This window comes from Fundulus heteroclitus, chromosome 7 (genome assembly GCF_011125445.2).
Source record: "Fundulus heteroclitus isolate FHET01 chromosome 7, MU-UCD_Fhet_4.1, whole genome shotgun sequence".
Classification (NCBI taxonomy): domain Eukaryota; kingdom Metazoa; phylum Chordata; class Actinopteri; order Cyprinodontiformes; family Fundulidae; genus Fundulus; species Fundulus heteroclitus.
The window spans coordinates 3,186,669-3,204,713 of record NC_046367.1 but is presented as its reverse complement, the minus strand read 5'-3'; the positions used below and the strand labels follow the sequence as shown (position 1 = coordinate 3,204,713).

At 44.5% G+C, this 18,045-nt stretch overlaps 1 protein-coding gene across 1 annotated transcript in view; it reads left to right on the top strand.

Annotated features, from left to right (window-relative positions):
• Nucleotides 1–18,045, top strand: part of marco (macrophage receptor with collagenous structure) — a 95,586-nt gene that overhangs the window by 66,219 nt on the left and 11,322 nt on the right. The window contains exons 10-11 of the mRNA XM_012858122.3: nucleotides 17,475–17,510; nucleotides 17,724–17,777. Of these exons, the coding sequence (XP_012713576.1) occupies nucleotides 17,475–17,510; nucleotides 17,724–17,777 (90 nt within the window). The remainder of the gene's footprint in view (nucleotides 1–17,474; nucleotides 17,511–17,723; nucleotides 17,778–18,045) is intronic.

Genomic DNA, 18,045 nt, shown 5'->3' with positions numbered 1-18,045 from the left:
CTAGAAAATGTTTTCAGTCAAATTGATTGTTTTTGCTTTAACCCCTGAATATGATGGATTTTTCAAAATTTATATTAATACATACCTTGTGTCCTTCACATTTGTAAATTAATTTTGTTGTTTGTATTTAAAGAGTATCATACATTTTCTGCTCCAAGCGGTTTAAGTAAATTAATACCCACTCCTGAGTCCAGACAGTAGATGGCGCAAGTTTAAAAACAAAAGTCTAACCTACTGGATCTAGCTAGCTACCTGAAAGAGCACCTGCTAGCTAACCATTATTAATAAAACTTTGATTCATTAATACAACTTTTGAAATTATCCCCCCCTCTGTTTTTTTTGCAAATCGCACACTGGCTACAACTATGTGAAGCGCACTATGACGTGGCTGCCAATATACACACTAAAAACCCTGATATACTTTGTATGATAACATTATGACTTCAAGAAATTCAAACATGTGTCTTCAGAGGGTTGTGGTGGAGACATTGAGCAATCTCAGGTCATCTGCTTTATGGCGCCTTGCTGGATCTGAACATGGTGATGGTGGACGGCTCCTTTGTTCAATGTAGGACTGAGGGATTCTGAAGACCCTTTATACCTGCAGCAATCATGCTTAATTTTTATTCTTATCCCGTTTAAAATCAAAATGTAAAATCTAAATGAAGTTTGTTGGGTGCCTTAAAAACTTTTAATACACTAGCTGAAACCTGAACGTTAACAATTTATTGTTTGCTTACTTGTTTATGCCCAGCTGCTGTTCTGAAGAATTTTTTTTATTTGATCCAATTATAAAAAATAAAAAAACAATATTTGTCAGACCCAACTCTGGTACATAAAAAAACTCACACTGCACGGAACCCATCAAGGAAACATATGAATTTCTGGTCTGTGGTATCCAGTTTTATGTTTTGTTTTATGAGTTTGAGACAAAAACTGAAACACTGAAGCAGTGGTAAATGTTTTATTAAAGGCCAAGATCCCAAAGCAGGTACGTCTACAGAGAGAGACAGAAAACATATCACAAAACTGAAAACAGAAACTGTCATTGTGTGTAGGTGTGGACCCAAACGCAGAGTAAAGTTCCAGTGAAATTTTAATGGAAAAAAGAAGTTAAACTTACAGATGGAATGCAAAATAAAAATAACACCGGGCAGGAGGAGTAAGGAACAAAAATCAGCAAAGACTAAGAGGAGTGCAACAGAGAAAAATGTTAGGAGCAGTCAGGTGGACCTTTAACCAGCAGGGCATACACTGTACGAGTTTTTCAGTCTTGGTACTTATATACATCTCAAACTGTGCGATGGAACCGCGGGGTTTAAAAGTTCACCGCTCACGATCTGTGTACGGTGCAACGCTCGGACGCGACCAGAATGCTCATACTGTACGTCTGAACGTAGACAGAAGAAGAAGAAGAAGAAGACTTTTGACTTTTAACAAAACTTTAATTACAAAAGGCCAAACAATTAAACAATTGAGTTAAAACCAAGTGTCATTTACATAAAATTCTTAAATAAGAAGCTTGTTAAATTGAAGTTCTTTTCTTTCAGACACTTCACATAAAATCTTTTTAAAACCCCACAACTGCATAAAATCCTCCATGTTCTGCGTGGCTCTGTGGAAGTGAAACTCCAGCCTAATTCTGGCTTTAACGTTGCACTTCCACAGAGCCACAGCATCAAGGTGAGGTCCTCCCTGCAGTCTGTCTCTACGGGACATATAAATAGCCATCTTCGCCTCACTGATTAAAAAGTTCAAAAGTCTGGCCTTTGCCTTATTACTTTTATTTTGGCACACTCCTCCAATAAATAAAGAAGTAGTAAAAACAGTGCCAAAAAGACTAAAAACATTTGTTAAAAGGCTAAAAATGGTCTTTAGTCTGTTACAGTCCATAAAAACATGAAAAACGTTCTCAGACAGACTGCAGAAAGGACACTCATTTAAAACAGCCCGATTAATAACGGATAAAAAAGAGTTTGTGGCGATGGCACCGTGTAAAATCCTCCATTGGAGATCACCAGTTCTCTTTTTAATTGGAGGCTTATATAAAGTCCTCCACTGGGGTGCTCTACCAGCAAATCTATCAGTCCATACACAGGCTGCACGGTTCTCGAAGTGTCTTCGATTTATCACTTTGGAGCAGACTCTATAAACAGTTTTCTGGTCCATAGTGGATAAAACCATCTTCTGTGGGTCCAGGCTGGAGAGCAGAGGTCCACTTCTCTCCGGGAACCCAGGATCCAGGATCAGGCCAAGAAAGGAGTCCATCGGGTCTGGCTGGCTCTGTCTCTCACAGTAGTCACGGAGGAGGCTCCTCTCCTTGGCCGACATCTTTCCCCTCAGGAGGTCCAGGAAGCGGCGCACCAACCTGGCAGACCGTACCCCCATCACGGAACCCATGGCCTCGACGTTGGAGAGGGACGGTCCTGCAGTCTCCACCAGCTGTTTCACGGTTGTTATCTTTGACCGGTGCAGCGCCTCCGACAGCCCTGGTCCAGCGCCGTCACACACGTCCAGCCTGGACCCACAGATTAAAGGCTCCTGTAAAAGCCAGTGCAGAGAGTTAGTCGTTTGGGATGGCTTTAATTTAAACAGGGCACATGATTTAAAAACACCCTGATAAAACCTCGGCAATCCCCTTAACTTTAAAAGATTTAAATCAGTTAAAAACAGAGCCGCATCCAGCCTCAGGTTATTTACACCTCTAAAAATGCAGCTGGCCACGTCCCTCCACACTAAGTCAGAGGGCCCTGCCAGGTATTTCTGAACAAAACGTAATCTAAAAGCCGCTGTTCTCCCGGCTAGGTGGACAAGGCCCTGGCCCCCCTCTTCTCTGGGTAAAAACAACACAGACTGTGGCACCCAATGAAAACCGTTCCAAAAAAAGTTGACCATTTTTGCTTGTATGTTGGCCAACAAACCAGACGGGGGGTCTAAACAGGAAAGTTTGTGCCACAGCTGAGATGCTACAAGGTTATTTAAAACCAAAACCCTTCCCCTGCACGACATGTGGGAGTGTAGCCATCTCCACTTTTCTAGTTTACATTCTATTTTCTGTTCCATGTTTTCCCAGTTCTTTTTTTCAGTGTTCTCATTGCCTAAAAACAGACCGAGATATTTAAAACCATCTTTTTTCCATAAAAGTCCCTGAGGGAGAACCGGGAGCCCTTCACGGCATTTGCCCACTGCCAGGGCTTCACTTTTTCCCCAGTTCATCCTCGCAGAAGATAAAACAGAGAACTTAGTTGTTATCTCGTTCAGTACGTCGACATCTTGCTGGTTTTTAGTAAAAACAACGACGTCATCAGCATAGGCAGATAAAACCACTCTACTATTAAAACCAGGTAAAACCAAACCATGAACAGTAGAACGTATCTTTTGAAGCAGGGGTTCCAGGGAGAGCGCGTAGAGCATCCCGGACAGGGCGCAGCCTTGGCGAACACCTCTACGCACCCTAAAAGGAGCACACAGACCATCGTTAATCTTTAGCATACTCTCAATGCCACTGTACATCACCTGGATCTTGCCGATCAGACCAGCGCCGAACCCAAACCTCTCCATAGTTTTCCACAGGAAGCCGTGTTCGACGCGATCAAATGCCTTTTCTTGATCTAATGCGATCAAGCCCGTTCTTAAACCCAATGAACCGGAGACCTCCAAAACATCCCGAATTAGGTAGACGTTATCTACCATGGACCTGCCGGGGACGCAGTAGGTCTGGTCCCGGTGGATGACCTGCTCCATAGCTTCTCTCAGCCGAGTTGCCAAGGCTTTGGAGAGGATCTTGTAGTCGGTGAAGAGGAGAGACACAGGGCGCCAGTTCTTAATGTCTTGCAGGTTCCCTTTCTTGGGCAGGAGGGTGATGACTGCCCTGCGGCACGAAAGCGGGAGTGAACCAGTGGCCAAGCTCTCATTATAGACCTCCAGTAGGTCTTCCGCCAGGATGTCCCAGTAGGCTTTGAAAAACTCTACTGTAAGACCATCGATGCCTGGGGCCTTCTGGCCCTGCATATTCAGGAGGGCTGTATGGAGCTCTTGTACCCCCAGGGGGCGCTCCAGCTGTACGTTGGTCTCCTCAGAGACCTGGGGCAGCCCACCACAGAACTCCCCAAACAGCTCCTCGTTCTCCTTATACTCACTCTCAAACAGAGAGGAGTAAAACTCAACAGCCCTCCTCCTGATCTGGCCAGGTTTACTCACCTGCTGCCCTGTGTCGGATAGAAGGGAATGGATCACCTTCCTCTGCCCGCGTTTCCTCTCCAAGCTGAAGAAGAAGCTAGAGGGAGCATCCATCTCTGTGATGTTCTGAACCCGAGACCTGACCAACACGCCTTGGACTTTAGACTCCAGCAGGTTGGCTAAAACTAGCCTTTTGGATTTGAGAGCTTCAATATGCTCTCGATTTCCTGTGGACTCACTTAAATGTTCTAGTTCCACTATATTCATCTCCAGATCTCTGATAGATCTGGTGACGGCACGAGTGACATTAAGAGTATGCTGTTGACAAAGTTGTTTTATTTGAACTTTTCCATGGTCCCACCAGTGCCTTAGACAAGTAAAATCACCCTTTCTTTGTCTAAAAACAGTCCAAAAATAACTTAAAGCTTCTCTAAAACTACGATTGTGAGTTAAAGCCAGATTAAAATGCCAGAAGGTGCTTTTAGGCAGTGTTGTATAGTAACGAAGTACAAATACTTCACTACTGTACTTAAGTATATTTTGGAGTACTTTATACTTTTCTCGAGTGTAAATTTTTTTGATAACTTTTACTTTTACTTCACTATATTTCCGAACTCAATTGGATACTTTTACTCCGATACATTTTCAATGTTTGGTTTAGTTACTCGTTACAAAAAAGCCAGGCATGGGTGAGCATTGGGGGGCCGTGCCCGCCCGCTGAGCCAGCAGTGCCCGCCCTGGACTGGATGCCTATTTTTTATTTTTTTACCTCGGAGTGGCCGTCGTTCTGTCTTTGATTTGTCAATCATACAATTCAACCAATCAAATCAACGACTGAAGGCAACATGCTAGCCAATCACAGCTGGAGAGGAGTGGGTCGCTGGTTCAGACATTCAGCCTTCAGAGAGACACCATGGCTCGCTGTGGTCACTGTCGGTGTCGGTAGAGCGGGATGGATATTTGGTCTGATTACCACCAATTACAAGAAATGACAACGAAGCCAACAAGAGAGAGCTGGAAGCAGCACTATTAATTTCTGTTTGAAACGTCAGCATTGAAGTAAACACTGGAGTAAACATTCACGCTAGGAGGGTTAGCTAGACAGTTAGGAGCACCAGGAGCAGAACCAGGCAGTAAAACTCTGCCATGCTGAAGAAACTCGGGTTCCTTGCAGGCAGAAGGGAACTCTGCTTTGTTCTGATCCTTGTTCTCCTATCTGCTGTAATTACAGAACCTCTGCTAGTATGAAATTTTATTTCAGTGTTCAGCCTGACATCAGCGCTCATGTTTATCAGCATGTCTGCTTATTCTTGACTTTTGAGTCATAAAACAGCTCTACAGGTTGCCGTATCTCACTGATGGCTTCCAGCCCAAACCAGCATAAAACCTGCCCAACTTAAAAGAAAAAACAAGCCCAAATCTCAAACTCTCTCATGTTAAAAGCACAGAACTATTAAACACATAAGAACATGCTGTTAGCATGTTCTTAGTGTGCTGAAGCAAAAAAAAAAAAACTTCATGCATACAGGCTCTGCACAAAATGTACAATCAGACAACCAAATAACACACAAGATGACTTTAACAATCATGATATATCAACCGGAAAAAAAGAAAACTTTTATTAATAGCTTCCCAACATGAGTTGTAAATCTACCTTAATATAAACTTAATTTTTCTTACAGAATATAGCTCAATCAAACATTTCTCTTTTACTTTTTACTTATACTTTTCATTACATTACTTGAGTACATCTATTTTTATAGTAATTTTCATACTTAAGTACAAGACATTTCAGATACTTTAAGACTTTTACTCAAGTAACATTTCAGTCAGTGACTTGGACTTTTACCAAAGTCATATTTTGGAGAGGTAACTATACTTTTACTTGACTCCGAGATTTCAGTACTTTATACAACACTGCTTTTAGGTAAAATGTTTGTGATAAAAACATTCCCTAAAAGCAAAGAGTGGTCTGTAAAAGCTACTGGTAAAATCTGACATGTTTTAAACACATTAAAATTATATTTAAAACAATAAAACCGGTCAATACGTGCTAAAGAGAGGCGGTTTTCTTTACTGTGGGACCAAGTGTACTGTCTGGAGCCTGTGTGCATCCTCCTCCACACGTCCACCAGGCCGTGAGATGAGACGAGCTGCTGCATGGCTTGCTGGGAAGCTTGGTGAGGCTCTTTATGATTCTGGTCTAACAATTCGTTTTCTGTACAATTAAAATCCCCACCTAAAAAAACATAATCATCAGACCCGCAATCTCCCAACCTCTCCCCAATTTTCTCTAAAAAACGTTCCTCTCTGCACCGACGTTAGGAGCATAAATATTGATAAAAACTACGTTAAAATGGTCAAACTGACACCTTCCCTGGACGATACTTTCTACATTAAAAGAGTTTGGGGTGAAAGCTGAGGAAAAGAGGAGGCCCACCCCAGAACTCTGGGAGGTGCCGTGGCTAAAAAAAAGCTTCTCCCTTCCATTCCTTGCGCCAGTCTGCTTCATTGCTAATATCACTGTGCGTCTCTTGTAAAAATAAAACACTAATTCTTTTCTGTTTTGCTATTTCATAAATCATGGTGCGTTTAACAGCCTCCCTAGCTCCATTAACATTTAAAGAAGCTATTTTAAAATTATACATGTTGGGTAAAAGGCTAAAAACAACACCACAATAAAATACACACAATAAAAATAACAAGTTAGTGCTCATCATTCTATTCAAAATTGTTTTCTCACTTTTCCCATAATTTTCTTCAGTCTAAAAACCTCCTGATCAGAAAACCCAGACTCTTCTTTTCTTCTAATATAATATCTCGCAGAGAAATAAAATATTTTTAAATTGGGAAAATATTTTTCTACTTTTATCTCTCTTAATCCTTTTGTTTCTTGGAGAAAATTATTAAAAGATTCAACAGGATAACGTCACTCTGCACTGCTACCCTGTGACAGAGACACCTCACTGCTGTCAGACAGCTCACCCTCACTGTCACTGCTGTCTGACACATCTTTTCTCTCTGTGGCCAGCTTGCTGACCTGCTTACTGCTCTGAACAGCAGTCATCACATTTTTCCTTTTACTGCGCCTTTTTAAATTCATAGGAACCTCCTGCTCCATCAACTGCGCCCCCTCGCCTTTCTCCACCAGAGGAGCCACCACATGTTCCTCCACACTCACCTCCCCTCCACCTGCCACCGCCTCACCTTTCCCTCCCTGCTCTCCACACACACCAGTCACCTCACCACCAGTCTCACCCTCCTGCTCTCCACACACACCATCCTGCTCCATCTCACCCTGATTCTCCACTTCCTCACCAGTCACACAAGTTTCCCCACCACCACACACCACCGTGCTGCCCTCACTCACACACAATCACTCCTTTGTGGATCAGATGTTTTATCCACAGTTTTCTCCTCCACTAAACTCCTCTGCTGGTCTCCAGCGACCGGAGCCGACACCACGGCTTCCTCTGCGGCTACGCTGGAGTTCCCCGCAGCGCCAGACTCCTCCACCGCAGCAGGAGCTCCAGCCTCGCCGGACACACCCACCTGCTCCCCGGCTGCTGCAGGCTGCTGCTCCGCGGAGCCCGACGGAGCCGACCCGGCTCTGTTTGGGCACGATTTTATCAAATGTCCCTCCTGTCCACAGCCGAAGCACTTCATGCCGGATGAGGTGGCGAACAAGACATAGTCAAATTCATCCACTCTCACCCGGAAACGCAGGTTTAGCTCCTCGTCACGGTTGTTGAGGATCATAAGGAGTTGTCTCCGGTGGGAGACAACATGCTTCAGCAAAGGTGCTTTACACCCCAACAGAATCTTTTTAACGGGGGAAACCACCTTTCCGTGACGAGAGAGCTCTTTATTGAGAAACTCGTCGCTAATGAACGGAGGGACATTTGACAAAATCACCCTGGTAGCGGGCTGCGTGAGCGGCGACACCTGAAGGAACGAGCCGTTCACAGAAATGCCCGACTCGACCAACAGGTTCGCCTGCTCAACCCGCTCAACAAACAACACCGCGGCTCCGTTCATGCGAGCCGCGGACTTGATGGAACCATGACCAATCACCTCACCCACCGCCAAACAAACGTCCTCCACGCTGCACGGAGACCCAGCACCCACCTTGATGCCGTTCCTCCGTGTCAGCGCGGAGAAGACGCCAGAACCACCACCCACCACCATGGCGTTCAAGAAGCCGACCTGCCGCCGGGCAAAACCCGACGGCCACCAAACCCCACAAACCCCACCAAAAAACCCCAACAACCAAAGTAAAACAACTATATACACAATATTTACACTCACCCGGTGAAAAAGGACAGAAAAAAGTAAGAAAAACCACTCAAACTGATTTTCTCACTCGCTCTCTCTTCCGCTCCTTCACTCACACTCCTCCCACACGAAGAAGAAGAAGAAGAAGAAGATTTTTAGATTTTAACAAAACGTTTATTGATACAATAACTTAAAACACTTTTAACAACATGATCAGAACCTTAGAAAGAAATAGTTACATCAGGTGCTTGACATTTTGACTACAAACTGTACATAAAATTCCCTTAAAACCCCACAGTTGTACAAAATCATTCAAGTTGCCAGTGGCTCTGTGGAAGTGAAACTCCAGTCTTATCCTGGCCTTTACGTTGCACTTCCACAGAGCCACAGCATCAAGATGGGGTCCAGCCTGCAACTTGTCTCTTCGAGATATGTAGATTACCATCTTGGCTTCTGCAATTAAAAAGTTTAGAATTTGAGATTTTGTCTTAGTGGCTCTGCTGTAATGCACACTGTTAATAAAAACAATATTGGTAAAAACCATGCCAAAAAGGCTAAAAATTATCATCAAAAGACTAAAAAAAACCTGTCAATCTCACACATTCCATAAAAACATGAAAAACACTCTCAGGCGAGTTGCAGAAGGGACAGGTGTTTAAAACTCCTGGACTGATAACCGACAAAAAAGAGTTCGTTGCAATAGCACCGTGGAGGATTCTCCACTGAAGGTCACCAGTCCGCTTCCTCACTGGGGGCTTATAAAGAGTCCTCCACTGGGGCCTCTGTCTTCCGAGTTTGTCTCCCCAAATGGTAACAGGTCTGTCTCTTAAGGTCCGTTTATTTATTACCTTCACGTTCATTTTGTACAGCACCTTCGGGCTTGTGCTGCACGACATCATCTTGGAGGCCGTGCTACATAGCAGAGGACCACTGTCCTCTGCGAAGACAGGTTCCATGTAGACATCTGGGAACGGGTCGGTCGGGTCGGGCTCACGTTGTCCTATAGAATGCAGCTGCAGGAGTTGTCTTTCCCCAGCTGTCAATCTCTCCTTCACCCGATCGAGGAAGCGCCGTGTCAGCCTGGCGGACCGGACCCCCAGTAGCGAACCCACTGCCATGATGTTGTTGAAGTCCGGTTCGGCTGCTTCCACCAGCTTTCTCACGGTCACCGTGCCGGACCTGCACAATGCCTCCGACAGACCCGGCAAAGTACCGTCACAGACGTCCATTCTCGCTCCGCACACCAGAGGTTCCTCTAAAAGCCAATGCAGAGAATTATGCGTTTTGGATCTATGTAACTTAAAAAGAGCACATGACTTAAAAACGCTCTGATAAAAATGTGGCAACCCTTTTAATTTTAAAAAGCTAAAATTGGTTAGGAACAGAGCAGCATCTAGCCCCAACCCGCTCACGCGTCATATAATGCAGCTGGCTACATCTCTCCACACAATGTCAGAAGGACTTGCCAGATACTTCTGGAGGAACTGCATGCGGAAAGCAGCTGTTCTGCTGGCCAGGTGGACAAGGCCCTGTCCCCCCTCCTCTCTTGATAAAAACAAGACAGATTGTGGCACCCAATGTAAACCCTTCCAAAAAAACTCCACCATCTCAGACTGTATTTTCATCAGCAAGTCCGGCGGTGGGTCTAAAACATGAAGTTTGTGCCACAACTGCGATGCAACAAGATTATTTAAAATCAACACCCTGCCTCTGTAAGATAGCTGGGAGTGAATCCATCTCCACTTAGCCAGTTTGTTTTTAATTTGCTGCTCGACATTTTCCCAGTTCTTTTGTACCACAGATTGATTCCCTAAAAAGACACCAAGATATTTAAAACCATCGCTCCTCCATGGATGATTTTGAGGTAGAACTGGGGGCTGTCCAAGCCATTCACCTGTGGCAAAGGCTTCGCTCTTTCTCCAGTTTACCCTCGCGGCAGACAGGACACAAAACTTTTCAGCGACATTATGCAGCAAGTCAGCATCTTTTTGGTCTTTTATTAAAACAACGACATCGTCGGCATAGGCGGATAAATCCAAATTACTGTTAAAACCAGGTAAAACCAGGCCACAAACACTCGAGCGTATTTTCTGGAGGAGGGGTTCCAGGGAGAGTGCGTAGAGCATACCCGAGAGCGCGCAGCCCTGTCGAACGCCTCTACACACTCTAAAAGGAGCACACAGGCTACCGTTGATCTTCAGCATGCTCTCAATGTTACTGTACAGCACCTGGATCTTGGCTATAAAACCAGCGCCGAACCCAAACTCTCTCATGGTTTTCCAGAGAAAGCTGTGTTGGACGCGGTCAAAAGCCTTTTCTTGGTCAAGTGAGACCAAGGCTGTTTTCAAACCCAATGAACTGGAGCCTTCCAAAACATCCCGAATTAGGTAGATGTTATCTACCATGGACCTGCCGGGGACGCAGTAAGTCTGGTCCCGATGGATGACCTGTTCCATTGCTCCTCTCATCCTGTTTGCAAGGGCCTTGGATAGGATTTTATAATCCGTACACAGAAGAGACATGGGGCGCCAGTTTTTGGCAGGAGGGTGATAACCGCCCTGCGGCACGACAACGGGAGAAAACCAGTAGTCAGGCTTTTGTTGAGAACATCTAGCAGGTCCCCTGCTAAGATGTCCCAGTATGCCTTGTAAAACTTGACAGTGAGCCCGTCGATGCCTGGGGCCTTCTGGCCCTGCATGCTCTGGAGGGCCGCATGGAGCTCTTGCACCCCCAAGGGGCGCTCTAGCTGGGCGATGGTCCCCTCAGCAACTTGGGGCAGTCCACTACAGAACTCCCCGAACAGTTCACCATTCTCCTTATACTCGCTACGGAATAGCGAAGAGTAGAACTCCACCGCCCTCCTCCTGATCTGCCCCGGTTCACTTAACTGCTGCCCCGTGTCTGACAGTGGAGAGTGGATCAGCTTCCTCTGACCACACTTTCTCTCCAAGTTAAAGAAAAAGCCGGAAGGTGCATCCATGTCCGTGATGTTCTGCATCCGGGACCTGACCAATGCGCCTTGAACTTTAGTCTCCAACAGGTTTGCTAAAACTAGCTTTTTAGATTTGAGAGCTTCAATGTACTCTCGATTTCCTGTGGATTCACTCAAGTGTTCTAACTCCACTATATTTATCTCCAGATCCTTAATAGATCTGGTGATGTCACGAGTAACATTGAGAGTGTGCTGCTGACACAGCAATTGGATTTGAACTTTACCGTGGTCCCACCACTGTTGCAAACAGGTAAAATCGCTCTTTCTCTGTCTAAAACCAGTCCAAAAATAACTCAGAGTTTCTTTAAAACTACGATCATAAGTTAAAACTGAGTTAAAATGCCAGTAAGCACTTTTAGGTAAAATGTTTCTAATAAAAACACTACCTAAAACCAGGGAATGATCCGTAAAACCGACTGGTAAAATCTGGCAAGTTTTAAACATGTTAAAATGGTGTTTAAAACAATAAAACCGGTCAAGACGAGCTAGTGAAATGTGGTTTTCTTTCATATGGGACCACGTGTACTGCCTGGAGCCTGCGTGCATCCTCCTCTACACATCCACCAGGCCATGAGACGAGACCAGCTGCCGCAGAGCGCGCTGAGCTGCTACATGCGGCTCTGCGTGATTACGGTCTAAAGCATTGTCCTCCGTACAATTAAAATCCCCTCCTATAAAAACGTAATCCTCCATCCCACAATCCCCCAACTTCTCCCCAATTTCTTTTAAAAAACTTGTTTTCTCTGCATTGGCACATGGAGCATAAATATTAATAAAAACAACATTAAAATGTTCAAAACCAGCTCGGACTAAAAGACATCGACCCTTAACAATGTGCTGTACTTCAATTGAATTAGGAGTAAAAGCCCTTGAAAAGAGGAAGCCTACTCCAGCGCTCTGGGAGGTACCATGACTTAAAATGACTTCACCCTTCCATTCCTTTTTCCATTCTGCCTCATTTGAAATATCGCTGTGTGTTTCCTGTAAATAAAGAACATTAATTTTTTTATTGTTCAGTACCTGGTAAACCATTTCTCGTTTAGCAGCCTCTCTAGCCCCATTGAGGTTTAGGGATGCTATTTTAAAGGTATCCATTATGGGTAAAAATTTAAAAGCAGCACACCCAAAAACTATAAATAATAATAATAATACAATGTTGGTGTGTATCATTGGCTCAAAGTTGCTTTCTCACTTTACCCATTATCTTTTTCAGTCTAAAAATCTCTTGATCAGTAAGGCCTGATTCCTCCTGTTTCCTCACATAATATCTTGCTGAGGCATAGAACAGTTTTAAGTTTGGAAAGTAGCTTTCCACTTTGAGTCCCCTCAGCCCTTTGGTCTGTTGAATAAAGGACAAGAAAGATTCAACAGAATATCTGGATACGTTACCACCAACTTACGAAAGTGATACTTCACTAGAGTCGGAAAACTCTTCTTCACTGTCACTGCTATCAAGCTGTTCTTTTCTATCAGCAACCATCTTGCTGGACTGTTTGCTAGCCTGCTCAACAGCTACAACATTTTTTCTTTTGCTTCGCCTCTTTACTATGGCTGAAGCTTCCTGCTCCATCAGCTCCTCTGCCTCCCCCCTCCTTTCTTCTAAGTCTGCTCTCAGCAAAGTCCCTCCACTCTCAGCTTCCGCACCTCCATCTTCTTCCCGCACATCCTGCTTCCTGACCCGATCTCCACTTGCTAAATGTTCCTCATCGTCTGCCTCACCCCTCTGCTCTGCACGCCGCTCATCTCCCTCCTCCACCCCACCGCCAACCGTGATCTGATCCCCTCCACCACTGCACACTGCAGTGCACCCATCTGTCCACACACACCCCGCAATCAGCGTCTTCTCTGCATTAACACCTGGCTCCTCCACAACATCGAGAAGACAGCCCTCCGTGACACCAACAACGTCGGCTGTCAGGGGCTGTCCCTCGGCAGCGGTAGACACCCCTGCCACCTCAGGAGGTTCTTCCGCATCAGCGGCAGGCATTTCTGCAACCACGCTCTCCACCTGAGCAGCAGCAGAAGTGCATCGCTCCTCTGTCTGAGGTGGGGCTGGTCCAGCCCTGTTTGGGCACATTCTAATAATATGCCCCTCTTGGCCACACCCGAAACATTTCAAATTAGAAGAGGTGGCAAACAAAACATATTCTAAATCATCTAGTTTTACATGGAACCTAACATTTAACTCCTCATCCTTCCTATTAAGGATCATGTAAAGCTGTCTCCTATGGGAGACAACATGTTTTAACAATGGTGACTTGCATCCAGACAGCACCTTTTTAATTGGGGACACCACCTTCCCATGTCTGGACAACTCCCTAACTAAAAAAGCATCACTAATGAAAGGTGGCACATTGGACAACATGATTTTTGATGCTGGCAATGTGAGTGGCGACACCTGCAAAAACAAGCCATTAACTGAAATCCCGGCCTCAACCAGCTGTTGAGCCTGCTCTACCTTCTCAACAAACAAAACCACAGCCCTATTCATGCGGGCCGCAGACTTGATGGACCTATGTCCCATCACCTCCCCCACCGCTAAACAAACTTCCTCCACGCTGCACGGAGAGCCAGCACCAACCTTGATGCCATTTCTCCGTGTCAGCGTGGAGAAACCTCCCACACCCACCACCATGGTGCTAGCAGCTGCTAGCCACCCAGGCAGACCTGACGGCCACGCCCCAAACAAAACCTGTGAACACTCAAACCAAGTAATCCCAAAAAACAAATAAACCAATAATATAAAAAGCACACCCAGTGAAACAGTGAAGAAAGCCAAAACATATGAAAAAAAGGTACTTTCACTCTCACGCTCTCTCCCCTCTTCTTCATTCACACTCCTCTCACACAAAGAAGAAGAAGAAGAAGAAGAAGAAAGTGTCGATGGCTACTGTAAACATTAACGGAGAGAAACGCGCTGCTTTGGCAATATGTGCAATTTTGTGTGCAGAACGCTCTAAAAAGAAAAGGTAACGACGTATTTGGACTAAGACATGGCTGAGCAAACGTGACTACTACGGTCTGTCAGTTTTACAAAAAGAACTTGAGGTAAGCTGGCGGCTGTGCACATTTAACACCCCAGCCTTTTCCTCTTTGTTTATCAACAATGTCACGATAGTCAGTTAAATCTACTTGTTTGCGCGTGCGCACTGCGCGAGGTTGGGGCAAAAACGGCTCGTAAACTGTCGTAACTGTGCTTGAACAGCAGGATGCGCTCACGAAAACCTCACGACGACCGACTGAATTTCAAACATGTTTGATTTTCACTGACCGTCCGATTCCTGATCGGGAGGTAGTCGTGAAAAGCCAGTCCCCCCTCATCCCCCCCTGTACGATCAAGCTGAAATTCGGCCTGATTCAAAAAATGCTCGCACGACTGAAGAATCGGCCCGAAAAGGGGAAAAACTCGTACAGTGTACGCCCGGCTTAAGTGTCTTAAAGGCATACTATGCAACATTTTTCAGTTAATTAATGTGTTCCATACCGTTTTGGATGATTAAATGAGTCATTTCAGGTCAAACAAAGGTTTTCTCGGCCGCCCTGGTGGTCTGTAGGGGAAATACCGTACTTGCAATTGCAGGAGCCCTCGGCCCACACCCACAGGCTCAGAAGTCTGGTGCACGCGAGAGTCGGTCTTGCTTTACGGCGAGAACTGCTACACACTGGGGGTGTGTAGCAGCCAGCCGCTCCGCCAGCCTTTCACTGGCGGAGCGGCTGGCGGAGCGGGGGGGGGGGGGGGGGGTGTATCCTTGTGTTTTTGCCTGTTTTTTCCCTGCCATTCACTATATGCACGCGCGAAAGCAGCAACAACAAAGAACTGCGTGTTAACGTCAAATAAACATGCAAGCATATCGAATTATTATTATTATTATTATTATTATTATTATTATTATATTTTTAATGTTGGCGAGGCGGTAGCGTGAGTTTGGCGAGGCGGCCGCCTCGCCAAGATAGCGCTGCGAGAAACCCTGATCATACTTTCACTGTGTTAGTCATTGTTTGTACTGCCGTTTTTTCCACTTTTCATTACGTTCACCTGTCTGCTAAACTCAAAACAACCGCGCCTGGCTTGACGGAGAAACCAGAACAGCTGAGCATCTTTACGACAGTGCACTTTTACTTTCGCCCTCTGGGGGGAGCCTCGCTGGAAAATCAACCCCGGTTGCATAGTATACCTTTAAGTAGGAAAAATGGTGGGAACAGAGAGAACTGATCAGATTAAGCATCAGAAGACTCATCTCTGATGCTTAAAAAAAACTCATCTCCACAATAAATGGAGGTCCGCTGAGAAACACCTAGACACTAAGACATTCAACTTTATTTAGCAGATGAATTAAATCCTCCTTCAAAACTTCAGATTTTTTTCTTGACAGAATCACCCAAGGCTCCATTGTGTAATATGAGTTTTTCCATTGTCAGGTGCTCTTTCATGGTATTTAGAATATTCTCTGTGATATAAGACACTGGGTTAAGGTAATAGATTATCACCTCTGTGTTTTTCTTGTTACAGAAGTGTTTAATCCCAATTACAGCTGCATTGCAGAATATTAAGGTTTGTGGCCTTGTGGTTGGCTTCCTCTCTGGGAGCTTAGGAGAAGACTGTTTAGAACAAAGACTGATATCATACCTTTGATCATTGTCAGGAAATGGACAACATTCCTGGGTGTCATGTTGAAGTAGCTGAAATCTGTTTTGTAATGAAATTCCAATATTTTAAGCTGGTTCACTCTGGTTATTTGTTGTGAGAACAGCCCGCTGCTGTTGTCTCCTTTACCCTGGGGTAGCGAGGACACTTCTCTGTAATGTCAGCCAGTTCTCCTTATCTAGGTGATTAGTTCTTCCTTGATCTTTTAGTCTTAGCACTTAGAGAATTCCACGGAGGCTGCAGGTGGCTTTATTCTTATTCTCGAGATGCTGAGCTCACTGTCACTGTTTGGAATTACCACCAGAGTCTTGTTATTCCGATATCTGGCATTTACTTCCACATTCAATTCAAGTCAGTGGATTTCATAACAGCTATTTTCTGTAGGAGCTTGTCAAAGTCCTCTGTGATGAAGGGAGGCCTCTTGTGCTGATAAGTTGGCATTAGCTGGGCTTTCTCCATATTAACTTCATTATCATGGGTTATCCTGTAGCTCAGTGGTCCCCAATCCTGGTCCTCGAGGGCAGGTGTCCTGCAACTTTTATTTGTTACTCTGCTTCAACACACCTAAGTCAAATAATGAGGTAATTAGGAGGACTCTGGAGAACTTGACAGCACACTGGGGAAGTAAGTCAGGTGTGTTGGATCAGGGACACATGTAAAACCTGCAGGGACACCGGACCTCGAGGACCAGGATTGGGGACCACTGCTGTAGCTGATGTGGACAAGTCTTTTACTCAGATGCAATTTGTATAACATAAAAAAGTAGTCCACACAAGGGGAAAATAAAACTAAAATAAATGAATCCTTGACAGTCACAGTCAAAATGTCCTAGTGGGCGTAAAGGGAGCGAGAGAACCTCATCCATCCCCATAGACCTGTTGAAGAACTGAGTGAAGGTCTATGGGGACCTTAGAGTGCTGACCAATTAGTCAGCACTCTGCCATGAGGAGGAGACATTGGGAAAACGGTTGCACAGTGGGTAGAGTAGTTGTTTCACATTCAGAGGTTTGTGGGTTTGGTTCCAGCTTCCCCCTCTATATTGATATACTTCAGACCAAGTTGCATAATGATCTGAGTATTATCGGTGGACAACTTTGGGTTAAGTGCCCAGAGGCAACTAAAACAGGGGGAAGTTCAAATTAAACCTACAAATCCTTCCAACTGCAAGACAACTACTCAACTCACTGAAATACAGACACCCAACACTTTAAGTAAATAGAAATAATTTGAGGAATTTTAATTACCCTTAAACAGATCAGGTTTAATGTCTGACGGGTAGAGAAATACGGTTATGTCTATTTATACAGTTTTTTTAAAAGGTGTGGTTTCAATAATACTTTTACTTTTTTTCAATGTAATGTTTTTTTTTTGTTCTTTTAACAGATGGAGGAGGACCTATTGGATGTAATGGAACACAGGGTGTGTATACTTAGCTAAGTGCCCTGAGATTAGTTTTGTGGTGAACTGACACCAAACCTTAACAGAACTGAATCAAATACAGATACTACTTCTATGCTACAAAAAAGAATGGGCAAAGCTAAATTGTCTCATTTGTTTAGCATGTTTTATGGTTTTACTTTTTAGCGTGAGAAATATATACATGTATTGAGATGACACGTGTTCTCCCCAAAGGTCCGCCTGGACCACGAGGGTTAAAAGGAGAAAAGGGCGAGTCAGGAATGCCACGTAAGTAAACAGTATACATACCAGTAAGCAGACTTTATACACAGCAGCTAAACAAATGAAAACAAGTGTGATAAAATGTTATGTATATATGGGAAAGTTTGCATATGTTGTTATTTTTTAAAGCCTCCAGAACTGTGGCACTGCAAATTTTAATGTTGAATCTTTTGTGTTGTTGCAAATATTCTATAACTAAACCAAGGGATAGTAAAAATCTCTGTTACATTTTTGGAGAGTAGTAGATGGAGGAAATTATTTAAACTGTGGCGTG